Source organism: Eucalyptus grandis, chromosome 2 (assembly GCF_016545825.1).
Source record: "Eucalyptus grandis isolate ANBG69807.140 chromosome 2, ASM1654582v1, whole genome shotgun sequence".
In the NCBI taxonomy this organism is placed as follows: domain Eukaryota; kingdom Viridiplantae; phylum Streptophyta; class Magnoliopsida; order Myrtales; family Myrtaceae; genus Eucalyptus; species Eucalyptus grandis.
The window spans coordinates 10,688,314-10,701,032 of NC_052613.1; the positions used below are offsets into that span (position 1 = coordinate 10,688,314).

The following is a 12,719-nucleotide window of genomic DNA, read 5'->3' on the forward strand; positions in this document are numbered from 1 at the left end:
GCGAGAGGACAATTTGGGAAGGGGTGTTTCTGTCTGTAAGCCTGTTGATGAAGAGAAATGAGGGAGAAAACGGGTATTTTAGTTAGAAATATTAATGTAGAAGGGAGAAATTGTGTATCTTTCAATATATAGAAAAGAGTATATGGAGACATAGACAGTGAAAATCAAAGAAAATTAAATCAGATATGTATAATTAAAATAAATATAAAAATCAGATGAAATATCTTAAATAAATCTAAGAGATATCTAAATATCCTAAATTGCTAACATCCCCATTAAATGCAAGTTGAGTTAAAACAAATCAACTTGAGTATGAAAAATAATCTAAATAATGTCGCAAAATCTTCAATTAAAATAAACTCAAGAAATCTGAGATGAGGTGGCGCGTTATGCCACATGTGATGGCTTCAAGCTTCAGTCGAATAGAAGATTTTAATATGTTGCTCATGTGACAGCTATGAGTCTGGTGATGGTGTCAGCTTCTCAAAATGACAAGTGAAAAGTCGAGAATTGGAGGCATTGGAGTCAAATAGCATGCGTCCTTTGCAGTCAACTTTGTTTCCGGTACAGTAACTTAAAAAACGTGGCCGATACAACTGATGTAGCTACAACAAGCAAAATAAGCCAACCACTACTAAGCAAAGTTTACTTGCAAAGACACACCTCCGTTGCATCAAAAAATACCCTTGAGAAAAAGAAAAAGTTGACTTGGCGACATGTTGCCAACATCATAACACAACGCCATGGCGATGTCGACAAAGCTTCTTGGAACGACAGGTGAAAAGTCGAGAATCAAAGGAATTGGAGCCAAACAGCATGCACCCTTTGCAATCAACTTTGCTGCCAAGACAATAACTTAACAAATGTAGCCCATATGACTGACATAGCTACAACAAGCAAAATAAGCCAAGCACCGCTAAGAAAAGTTTCTTGTGCAAAGACGCATCTTCATGGCATAAAAAATACCTTCAGGAAAAAGAAAAGGTCAACTTGACGATGCGTCGCTAACGTCATAACACAACCAGCATGGCAGTTACTCAAACAAGAAGAAGTCACTCAAATGTACACTGACGAGCGGTGAGGATGTAACTAGGGTTACCTCAAGGAGGTTAGCTCTAATACCAAGTTAGAAATAATCATGCATAAGGAAGAAATAGTGTATATTTTGATATATAAAAGAGTACAAAGAGAGCCTATTTATAGACATAAACAGAGAAAATCAAAGAAAATTAAATCAAATATGTATAACCAAAATAGATATGGTAAATTAGAGGAAATATACTAGATATCTGTAAGAGATACCCTAATATTCTAATATTGCTAATGGTTGAATATGCAAAGCTCTCGAGGAATAAAAATGGAGAGGAAGCTAAAGAAATCGAAGCAGAGGAGAATGATAAGGGGAAGGTGAAGGGATCAGGTGCATCGAAAACCACGAAGCATCTGTGGGCTGGAGCTATTGCTGCAATGGTCTCGAAGTCTCTTTATCCCTCTCTTTAATTTTTTTCTGTATAAACCAAAAAAAAAAAATTGGTAGGTTCAGGTTCTGCCCTAGGACCGGCAAATTCGGTTCAAAGTTGGATCCAAGTTCCAAAATTTGGGACCACCCTAACAAAGTGACTCTAGAAAACTGATCATGCCTAGTCTATTGCACTCTACTCATTAACAAAAGAACCAACTAATCTCTCACAAATAGGTGTTTGGGACACAAGGGCTTGAAATAAATTTCCTAAAAGTACTCACGAGGGTCCCGACCCCACTCAAATCAAAATTCACATAAGATCTAGGTTAAAAGAGATGTTTTTGCCACAAAACTGCATATTCGATATTCCTGTCAATTTGACGGCTTATTCCTGGGCAGGAGTCCTTTCGCATCGTGGCTATTATGGTCCTCCTTGTCTTGACGCCCAATTTTGGATGGCAGAGGTGCACATCACCAATGATAGAATTTCATCTCGGCGGCCGAAAGCCTTGTCTATCCTATTGGAAAAGTGCAATTTGGAATCCGAAAAAGAAATCAAATCCGGCGGACTGTAAAAGAAAAACCAAAAGAGCCGAAATTCAAGCCCACGGTCCGGATAATTTGGGCTCGTAAAGGCCTGAAAACTTAACGCCTAGAAACTCATCATGTCCCCCCAAGACTGATGCGCAATTGGATTTGAGATGCCAACTTCTTTTTCTTCCCTCTTTCCGTCTCTTTTGGCCTACGTTTTTTATGATGAGGATCACCAAAGAGCTACCTTCCTCCCATAGGAAACTTAAACACTCTCAAAGCTGATCGGCCATCACGTCACAATAATGGGGCAGTTGACCTGTAGGGGAGGTGGCATTATGAGATCCAACCACACTTAAGTGAGGACGTTGTTGGAGTACCCGATCCATGCAAATGTGACATTCATGTCAACGCATTTACATTGATTCTGCTCGCAGCGACTTGACTGTTGTCGCTTGATGTCTCGAGCTTTGACATCCATTGCTGAGCAATTTAGAGATGAGACCCCTTGCCCTATATGCTTTCATTGAATTTTAAGCAGTAATATCAAGTGTAAATTAATATTATTAGAACTCTCGAAATAGCACTATCATGATACATTTATTTCAAATTAATTTTTATCTCACGAAAAAAATCTCAAACCAGTGTCATTGACCCACATGTACTTGGCATCTAATGTGGAAGGTATCTTTGGATCTAGGGTACTAGTGTGGGATTTTTTGTAAGACGAAAATCAATTTGAGGTAAATATGAAATTGGGGTATCAGTCTAGAATTTTATTTTATTTTTTTTTTGGTAAAGGTAAGAATTATCAGTCTGGAATTTTAATAGTCCTATTCCTCCAAATTTTGAGGAGAGAAAAAGGAAAATGTTCTAAATATTGAGTACGTGTACTTTCAAAGTTATGTGTTAGGTCACAAAAAAGCCCTAATATCCCGTGGAAAGAGAGGGTAACAAAGAATTGAAAATCGAGCTCATTATAATTGTTGGACTCAATTGCAACTCAAAGAACTAAATTTATTCGATTTTGTGAATTAACCCGATGATTAGTTGCTCTTTATTTTAGATATTCGATGCAGGATATTCTTTATGTAATTATACCCATACAAGAGGAATCAGAATCACAAAAAAGCCGCTAGGTCATGCTTTCACGGTACAATATAAGCCCCACATACTCAACCTGCAAACGTAGCAATTCTAATAAACTATGTAAAAGTAGGGCCCAAATCAAGATCTTTTCAAGAGAGAGAACACTTGGGACCCTCCCTCCCTCCCTGAAATCTTATGTAGGATTTATTTTGTGAACTTAGGAGTGCTCTGTCCAAACTCCTATTATAATCTCATCTGGGACAACTACATCGTATATAGTATTTACTTATTTTTTTTATGTGTCGTCGTGTGAATCTCTATCTACGTGTCTTTTGTGTGGCAGACAATTTCAGCAATTTTTACGGGAGGGCCCGTACATTGGGCTTTCTGCTATTGAACAACTTGCCATATACCATACAAAGATATATGCTTCCCAAGGATAAAGAAAGGAGCACCCATAATTTACCTCTTACAAGTTGAAGGCCCACTACAAAAAAAAATGACAGAATATTATGGATGATGATAATTCTCATGCTCTTTTGGATCAAAGACCTTATCTATTCCACAAAACTACAAAGAAACAAAAAAATGGCAACTGGCAATGTCACATGCCACAATGCAAAGAACAAGCGCCAACAGATGAAATTGACACAATGAGAAGTACTTGACTGAACAAATTTCTGCTGAGCTAATGGTTGATTAAGTACAGTTGATCATACGGCGAAGCGCGGGTTACCAGCGAGAGCGCTAGCAGCAACGCGATTAAGAAAAGACGAGCGATGGGAGAGCGCGCAATGACGAGCTCTCGGAGATCTCCGACGAATCCACCGCCAAGGGCATCCCGTCACTGTTGAGCGTGCACGACTGAGGGTGGGAGGAGCTCTCCTCGGCCATCATGAGGGCTCGTAAGACCGCGGAGACGGTGTGGATGTAGGCGGTCCGGTTCTTGGCGAGGAGCCACGTGAGACCCATCAGCTGGCAATCCTTGTTGCGCATCTTGGTGGTCCTCTCCTCCTCCAGTTTGCTTGAGTCTGAAGTGTTCCTGTTGAGCTGCAAACAGGAGATGGCCGCTGATTGGACTCCAAAGGAGCATTGTTTGGTGAATCAAGGATTAAATACTCCAACTAAGTAGGTGCGACATCGAAATCAGAGTCAATTCCATGCCTCACTTGAGGCCTCTCTAACAGACAAAAGAAACATTTGCCGAAACCGGTCGCTTAAAATAAACAAATCTTGACCAATCGACTGAAGCTGATAGAAAAAGAAGCTATTAAGGAGACAACACTTAGGCTTCAAGCTATGACAGAGACGCATTCGAAGCCCTACTTTTGTTTGCTCTTTTAGTCCTTTCCCCTTCACAATTACGCTTGAACAGAAATTGCATTGTCGATCCAACTTTGCAAGAGATGCAAGATTAATAAGATCTTAAGCATGAGGTTCCCAAAACGCCTATCAATGTCAGAATTAGCAATTCATGAGCGACAATGTTCTGAAGCAGAGTCATCCATGTGCTTTCTATACCAGCACAGATTGAGATCAAAACAGACCAAAAAGCATAGAAGTCTTCGGCAACACGCTATTTTGATTCATTTCTTGGTCATGGTCATTGAGGCAAAATGCTATCACTACTCGACCTTCTCTAGTTTCTTTACTACTCATTTCTTCAAATGAGGCTTGAGAAGTAACGTCTTAAAGCATATTCAAGATCACATTTTCTTAAAGCATATTCAAGATCACATTTTCGGACAATCCCGGAAAACGATTTTGAGCAATTAGCCTATTGTAACATGCCTAGAGTCCAACCAGACTCAAGTACTAACTCAGCAAGCTCTATACATTCTTGCATGGTGCCCCTCTCAGGCTCTCAGCACCTAAATTGCAGAAGATAAAGAGAAAAGAAGGAACTTTACCAACCCCAGTCGCATTCCAGACATACCCACCAATCGAAATCGAAATTGCAGCAGCAAGAAAACCGCAGAATCGTGCGCTAAATTAGCAAGAATTTGAGACTCTGCTGAAATGACTGACCTGGTGGAGACCCTTCAGGCACTTGGAGCACCCGCCGAGACCCGAAACCCGTTCCCACTCCGGCAGTCTCGCTCCAGCCTCCTCACGCTCTCGTCCCCGACCAGCTTCCCCCGCCGGTTCACCGAGAACGCCGCGGGGCAGCTCAGGGGTGCAGCCTTATGCCGCAGTAGCAGTACACGACGTCGCACGTCTCGTTCGGCCGCGCCAGCGCCACCCCTCTCTCCCTGAACGCCTTCCCGAGCCCGTCCACGCACGTCTCCGAGTCGTCCGGCAGCAGCGGCATGTCGTACGCCGGCGTCCGGCCCCCCGCCCCTCCGCCGGCCGCGCCGGCTGCTGCGGCGGCGCTGCCCAGGGCGGTGGAGGAGTAGGCGGAGTAGAGCCACGCGGCCAGCACGGGGCAGCACCGGGTGCGCTGGAGGTCCCCCACGAGCCGCCGCCGCCGCAAGCGGACCGGACGCCGCGGAAGAGCTCGTCGGGGAGGTCAGGGGCAGCCCGCGGCGGCGGACTGCTCCGGGAAGGCGGGGATGGTGGCGGCCGGTGATGGGTTCACATGGAGTGGCTGGACAATGGCCGGCTCCGGCTCCGGGTGGTCCGCGGTGGAGAGAGCCGGCGAGAGAACGGTGAGGAGGAGGAGGAGGATCGAGATCAAGAATGGTGGGTGGAGGGACATTGGTAGAGAGAGAAAAAGAAGAGAGAGAAAGAGAGGAGGAAGGAATGAGGAGGAGGGATGAAGGAGAGCTTCAATGGGGTCTTTTGCTTTTTTGTGTGCAAAGGAGAGAGGGACGATGATGAGTGTAAATTGATGAAAGGTGGTCGAAAAAAAGAAGAGAGAGAGAGAGAGAGAGAGAGAGGAGGAGACAGGATGGTGGGGCTTGGAGTAAGCTTTGGAACCCCTGCTTTACTCCTTTGAGGTGCTGCTGCAGCATTTAGTACAGCAGTCGGCTCCAAACGACAATGGCAATCTAGCTGTGAAAAATGAAATTTCGACATTGGATCGAACTTGTTGAGCATACTTAATTAGAAATATGTCAATTCTGAAGACAATGCTTACACATAAATCATTCATGAAGGTGTATGTTTAACTCGTGAACTAAAAAATAAATACAAAATATTGATTTGAGTATTTATTATATGCATGACAGCATTGACCGATTATCTCGACATAATTGATGCACGAAATTTTCGTTTTCTCTGAGGATGGGTCCAAATTCATGTAGCATCTTTCGAGTAGTCATTTGTAGGGGGGTTGGAAGGGAGTATCATAGAGAAATCATTCATGAAGGTGTTGGGTAGTTTGGATGGGGTAGGAGAGAATCTTGATACTAAGCCATGTTCATGGAGACCTTTTTTGCCATATATGTTCACGTAAAACAGAATTAGATGTAATGATGATAGTATGTTTCCTACGTGAAAAAGTCAACCAAAAACTTGGATGATGAATGTCGAAAGATCGACCGAGTAATTAAACATTTCGGATCCAACACAAGATATTATGTACCTCAAGCACAGCATCTCACATTCACAATAATACTTAAAACCCATGCTCACTGCTTTATGAATAAAGTCTTATCCAATATATGTGGATAGAGCAATTTGCATGCATCTATGAGAATTAGTAAAGTCGAAGATTTGAATATATTGTATTATCGAAAAAGAAGAAATAAACAACTTGGATGAAAGTATGCAGTTTTGTTTTTTAAGTGATGAAATTAGTTTCATCATTCCTTTTTAAGGCCATAGAGTACAAATTTTCAATTTGCCTATTCGGTGCATGGTATGAATGTTGGAATTCACAAGAACATTCGAAATCACATCTATAGCAATTTTACTCGCTTCTATAATCGATTGAAAGACAATATTGTTGATGATACATGTGTCCTTTTTCACTTTGAATTGAATATCCATGAAAGATGACATCTTGTCATGTGGGTTTACAGTTAAACATTAATCAAATGATGAGATTAAAGGGCTAGTTTAGATCTATCATTAGCTAGCTTGCATTTGACTAGTGTGTGCGGTGGGGATTCAAATTTCAGTGTGTGTCCTTGCAGTTGTGGCTAAGATTGAAGGTGTAAGTTGGGCTATGAAAGGGCCATGGTGGCTATTGTTGCTTGGCAAATCAATGGGACCATGGCATATTTCTACTATTGAAAACGTCACTCACTTATTGACAATTGCCAATGTGGGTATAGAAAAATAGTTCATTTGATTATGAATATAACCCGTTTGTTTAGACACCCATTTGCAAATTCTAATTTTTTTCGTTTTTATTATTTTCTTCGCCGGAATCACATCAATTATCTTGAAGAGAGTAATTATGCATACGAACTATTCTATGTCGCAGTTAGAAATCATACAAAAGGATGGAGACTAATATAGATGTTCATATATATTGAAATCACCATTTTCTTGGTCAATCATCCCAATTAACTGACCTATAATTATGTTGAATACAATAATTTTTGTGGGAAATGAAATTCTTTGTGAACAACCCTGATATTAATTCGATTATTTTATTTAATTTGTGAGATTGGTGGGACATTTCATGAACCTGACATTCATCCTATCTCGGTAGGACCGAAATCGGAATCGTGAAAGCCACTTGACGGATGATGTTGTATCAAATCGAGTGGTATTCGAGGGAGTCACAGGTGCCAAGCCAGGGATTTTTTTTGTTCAATTCTTCACGAGACTCGACTCGTGTGTGTTCGAGACAAAACCCTGAGAGGTCCACGCCAACATGATCGGCTGGCGAATTGGACAGACCAGTCTGACCATGGTTGTGACAGGACTTCATGGCACGCTTCGATATGTGCCAAAAGGAAGAGAATGCATTCCCCCTGCATAAAAATTAAATACGGATGGTATCCTAAGATAGTAATTGTTTTATTGCACTAGTAATTATTTCCAATGTAAGTAGCTTTCATTACCACGAAAGCAAAAAAAAAAAAATCCTAGATAGAGACATAAATAAGTTCCTATTATATTATGTTGCACTTGTTATTTTAATTTGTGGATAGTTACCTAATTGACTATAAACCTAACGTACAAATGCTAATTCAATTCTCAACTTTTCAATTTTGCTAATTTAATTCTAAATCTTTGTGCAAAATTTCTAATGTAATCCTCCCAATCAATTTTCACTGAAATCGCCGACTAATGGTAGTCTAGTTACCATTGATGTCCTATATGACACACCGTCACGTTAACGATTTCCGTGAGAATTGGCCGATAGAAATACATTCAAATTTTTCCACAAAAGTTTAGGACTAAATTGAAAAAAATTAAAAGTTTAGAACTCACCAGTATATGTTCGATAGGTTTAAGATAGATTAGATAACGTCACATTTTAATTTGGGATAAGGGCTTCGGTGAAAGAAAGATTTTGGGATGGGGTTTCTGGCGAAGTAAGTGATCATAGTACAAAAGATACCATAGTTTATACTAATCAGAATATAAAACTATAGTTTTAAGGTAAACAATTCGTTGGGGATTCCTAACATCGATGAATAACTCTTAAAAACTGCTTACATAGTCGTAGCTCATATGTTCTAGCTTTTGGATTTTAGTAGCATGACTCAGAGATTCTTTTTTCGGTCAAAATCTGAAAAATAAAAAAGGAGAATTTCGTCATTAATAATTATCACTCTAGTACCCAACATTCTTTATCGCAGGCATTCCACTAACAATATTCTTCTGTCCGTCTGGAATTTCGAAAATATTAAACTAGAAAAACATGAAAAGATGCATCATTCGAGTGGGGCCTCCTCAGCAACAAACAATGAATTGAGTCCTTTGATGTGAAATTCCTTTTATTCGAGTATCAGTAATATATCCAATATCACTCGAGCTTTCAGGTTGGAGTTTGTTAACGATAATTCCAACCTGTCATTCATAAAAATAACTTGTTAGATGTTCTGTGTGGATGAAATATTTTGTGTTCATTTATACAAAATGAGTCGGAATTGGACATGAATTAGAAGGATTAGTATTACAAAAAATCTCAAATCAATGCATCCGTGATCAATTTAGCCAAATTAATTTTCATGTCACAAAAAAATACCAAATCGGTATACTCATGACTAATATATTCTGCGTTAACCACTATTTAATATTCCTGTTAAATTGCTAAAGTGGAAACACACGTAACAATAACTTGATGATCGGCAAGAGATGGATCTAGTATGGAGGTTCAATAGAAATAAGTCTCCTAAGCAGTGTCAATTTGGGGAAGCTAGATCTAAAGAAATGAAATGAGACTGGGATACATGCTAATTTTGTCCTCGGAACTCCTCAAGTTTCAAAAATGTGCTAAAATCCTAATTCTTGCCCCAATTTCATCCTGAGTTTTTGGTAGATTTATTGCGAATGTTCTAATTTGGGATTTTTTAAAACCTGAAAAATTAGTTTGGAGTAATCATGGCATGAATATATTAATCTAAAAAAATTATGGTGATAACTCTAATTAAAGAGAGGTTGCTTATGATATGTCCTAAAAGGAGCATAAAAAGTTCTCATTTTCCCTCTGACAGTGCAAGAAGCAGAATTAGGTTAATGGAGACTCCGAAATTCGAGCTAGCTTTTGGAAAGATAAATGAAAATTGAGCTCAGCTAAAAGTGGCACGCATGCGCTTGAGCCTAAAGTTACTCCTGTTCTCTCCTTTTCAGTTTACCCGAGAAACTTTTCATTGTTTTCTTTATTTTTTATGCAAATTCATGATGAACTCATGATTTATATGAATTGCTTTTAACTCAAGGGGGCTCCTCAAAGAATGTGCGGCTTAACTCGTTGGTGCCCAGTAGAGTAGTAGGAGCCTGCTGCCATTGAATGTATCTAAGCCTCTTGTCACAAGAAAAAGCGATGCCATTGAAGTGCATTATTGTTGAGATTTATTATATCGATTTAATGCATGGAGTCACTGGAGAAAGACAAGAATGGCATTTTTGACATAACTTTGCTTTAAATGTTTCAAGTCGGATTTTGCGTTAACAATAATCAACTAAGACTTCAACAAAAGAAAATGAAGAAAATTATGCAAAACTCTCTCAAACTTAGGCTTCACTTGTTTTGTAAAAATTTGACATTTTCTATAAAATATTTTTTTTCAAAATTCATTTTTCAAGAAAATCATAGCTTTTTCCAATATTTTATCGAAATCTGAAAATAAACTATTAAATTATTTTTCATCATTTGAAAAGAAAATTTGGTTTAATTTTCCTAAAGAAACATGCTGAGGCCAGACACCAGAGAAGGCCACCAAGGACCTATGCATGGTTGCTAAGGACTTGAACACAACCGTTGGGATCAAGGCATGAACATCAAGGTCATGAGCATGGCCATTGAGGACTCTAGCATGAGCACTAAGATCCCAAACTTGAGCTCTATGGACTAGCCTTGGGCTACAGTAACCTAGGCAAAGGAGCCCGTTACTAGTGCACACAAATTAAGAACCTTGGCACTTGGGCCCGACGTGAGAAATCAAGCCCAAACCTTAATGGGCCTAGGCCCAAACACATGATGATAGGTTAATGTTGGTTATATTTGAGACTACATTATTCAGATAGATCAACAACTGTGCCACACCCGTATGAGTCGGGTTCGTCTCAAACAAAGAGATCATCTAATCAGAATCCTGTTGTGGTATTTTTAGTTTAACTCACTAGAGATATTATGTACTTTGGCTTATCTATACCAAACCTCACGATTTTATCTTTTAGTGTATAGATAGGCACTTTTTTCAAGAGATTACCCATCTTAGTAGTGCTCTCACCTATCAATGGAGGGACATAACCGATGAATAAAAGATACAAGACTAAGCCATGGGAATTCCCTATTGGGCCAACGACTCATGAATGCTGCTAGGTTGGCTTCTTTTATAGAGGTGAGTAAGGGGGTCAAGTAGAGACCAAAGATATTGAGTGATCAATTTGGCTCCATAGGAGTAAGTCACGAAGATTGAGAAATAGCCTATAGACCATCCCTATGGGGCGGTAAATGGAGAGTCACCCCACCCTAGGACTATGGAACAAAGGGTTATTGCATGTCTTAGTAGCTAGAGGAAAAAGAAAGCTATGCCTTACAATAATGATTCTTTTAGCATTAGCCTATCAGAGAATCAATTACTCAATCTTTGGGATAAGGATACCACAAGTGCAATAACTTTCATACGACACCCATTTAAGAGTTATAATCTTTTTTCCGACCACTTAAGAGCCTTAACTTCTAAAACACATTCATTTGAGTGCCATTTGTGAAAGCTAGTATGAGCACCAGAGGGTGAATAGGTGCGAAACAATTTTGCGAGATATATGCGATTGCAAATCAACAATAGATTATGAAAAGGAAATTCTCAAAACAAATTACGATCAAAGTAAAAGAGTGTAGAGAAGAGAATATGAACACAGAGATTATAGTGGTTCGGCTTAATCCAAGCCTACGTCCACTCTTCCGCACCGATGTGAATGGCTTTAATTTCACTATGAACAAAAGAGTTGTTACAAATAGACTCTTCCTGAATCCACAAAGTGTAGACTCTACTACACTTCCTCAAGGTCTCTCAATGATATAGATTCTCTTTGCGTACAAGATTTCGCTCGCAGTTTAATTAACTAACAAGGAGCTTTCGGACTTTTGGAATTCTTCTATTGCACACACTCTGAACAACCGGAACGTCTTCATTATATACTCATTTATGTCATCATACCCGTTGGCACTTACTAAAGAAATTCTTCCAATCTACCCATTGGACGGAATCAATTAGGAAGATCTTCGAGCTATTTAAGGAATATGACGATAGCCCATCAATGCTCGCCCATACAATCGGGATCTTGGTTTCCATAAGTAGAACCTTCCAAGTATACTTCGTCAATCAACGAATCCACGATTCCCAAATCAATCTTGATCAAAATCAAGGATTCCGACATGCTATATCCAACCAGAAGATCTACTCCAGTCGATAAAGTCAAATCCTTGACGAAACATCTAGTTTTGGATAAGTCTTCTTCACGGTCTAGAAACCGGCAATGAGGATAGACTTTGAGTCTTGAGTCCAGCGAGTCCGGGAGGTCTTCAAACTTTGATGGAAGAGTCTCGCAAGTCTTCGACTAGATCTGATGAAAATGTTTTTCGTGCTTCAAAACACTCAAGGAAGTTTTCTTCAACACCATTGAGGACCTTGTCTAGTTGCCCGAGACTTGCACATAGCAAGTGGCAACCTAGGCATGGTCCTCAAGGTCCCGAGCATGGCTATTGAGGACTCTAGCAAGCATTGAGATCTCGGACCCGATCTCTATGGTTCCAGCCTTGGGCTACAATAACTTGGGTGAGGGAGCCGGTTGCTAGCGCACATAGTCGAAACCTTAGCACTTGGCCCCACCACGAGGAACCAAGCCTAACCTTGGTGAACCCAAGCCCAAACGCATCATGATAGGTTAATGTTGATCATATTTGAAAATGCGTCCTTCGAGTAGGTGGATGGGCATATCATTTCACATGTACTTCTATGAGTTAGGCATTTCTTGAACTGAGAGATTTGTGAATTGGGATCTTATTGTGACATCCCTAGTTTAACCCATTTGAAATATTATCTATTTTGGCCCATTTCACATT

At 39.9% G+C, this 12,719-nt stretch overlaps 1 protein-coding gene across 1 annotated transcript; it reads right to left on the reverse strand.

Annotated features, from left to right (window-relative positions):
• Positions 1–3,497: 3,497 nt before the first annotated feature.
• Positions 3,498–6,007, reverse strand: LOC104422159 (uncharacterized GPI-anchored protein At4g28100). Its single transcript, XM_010034405.3, is given in 6 exon segments — positions 3,498–4,132; positions 5,111–5,154; positions 5,157–5,255; positions 5,258–5,536; positions 5,539–5,594; positions 5,596–6,007. Coding segments are annotated over 6 exon segments (951 nt in total). The 5' UTR covers positions 5,781–6,007; the 3' UTR covers positions 3,498–3,844.
• Between the last annotated feature and the right edge of the window lie 6,712 nt (positions 6,008–12,719).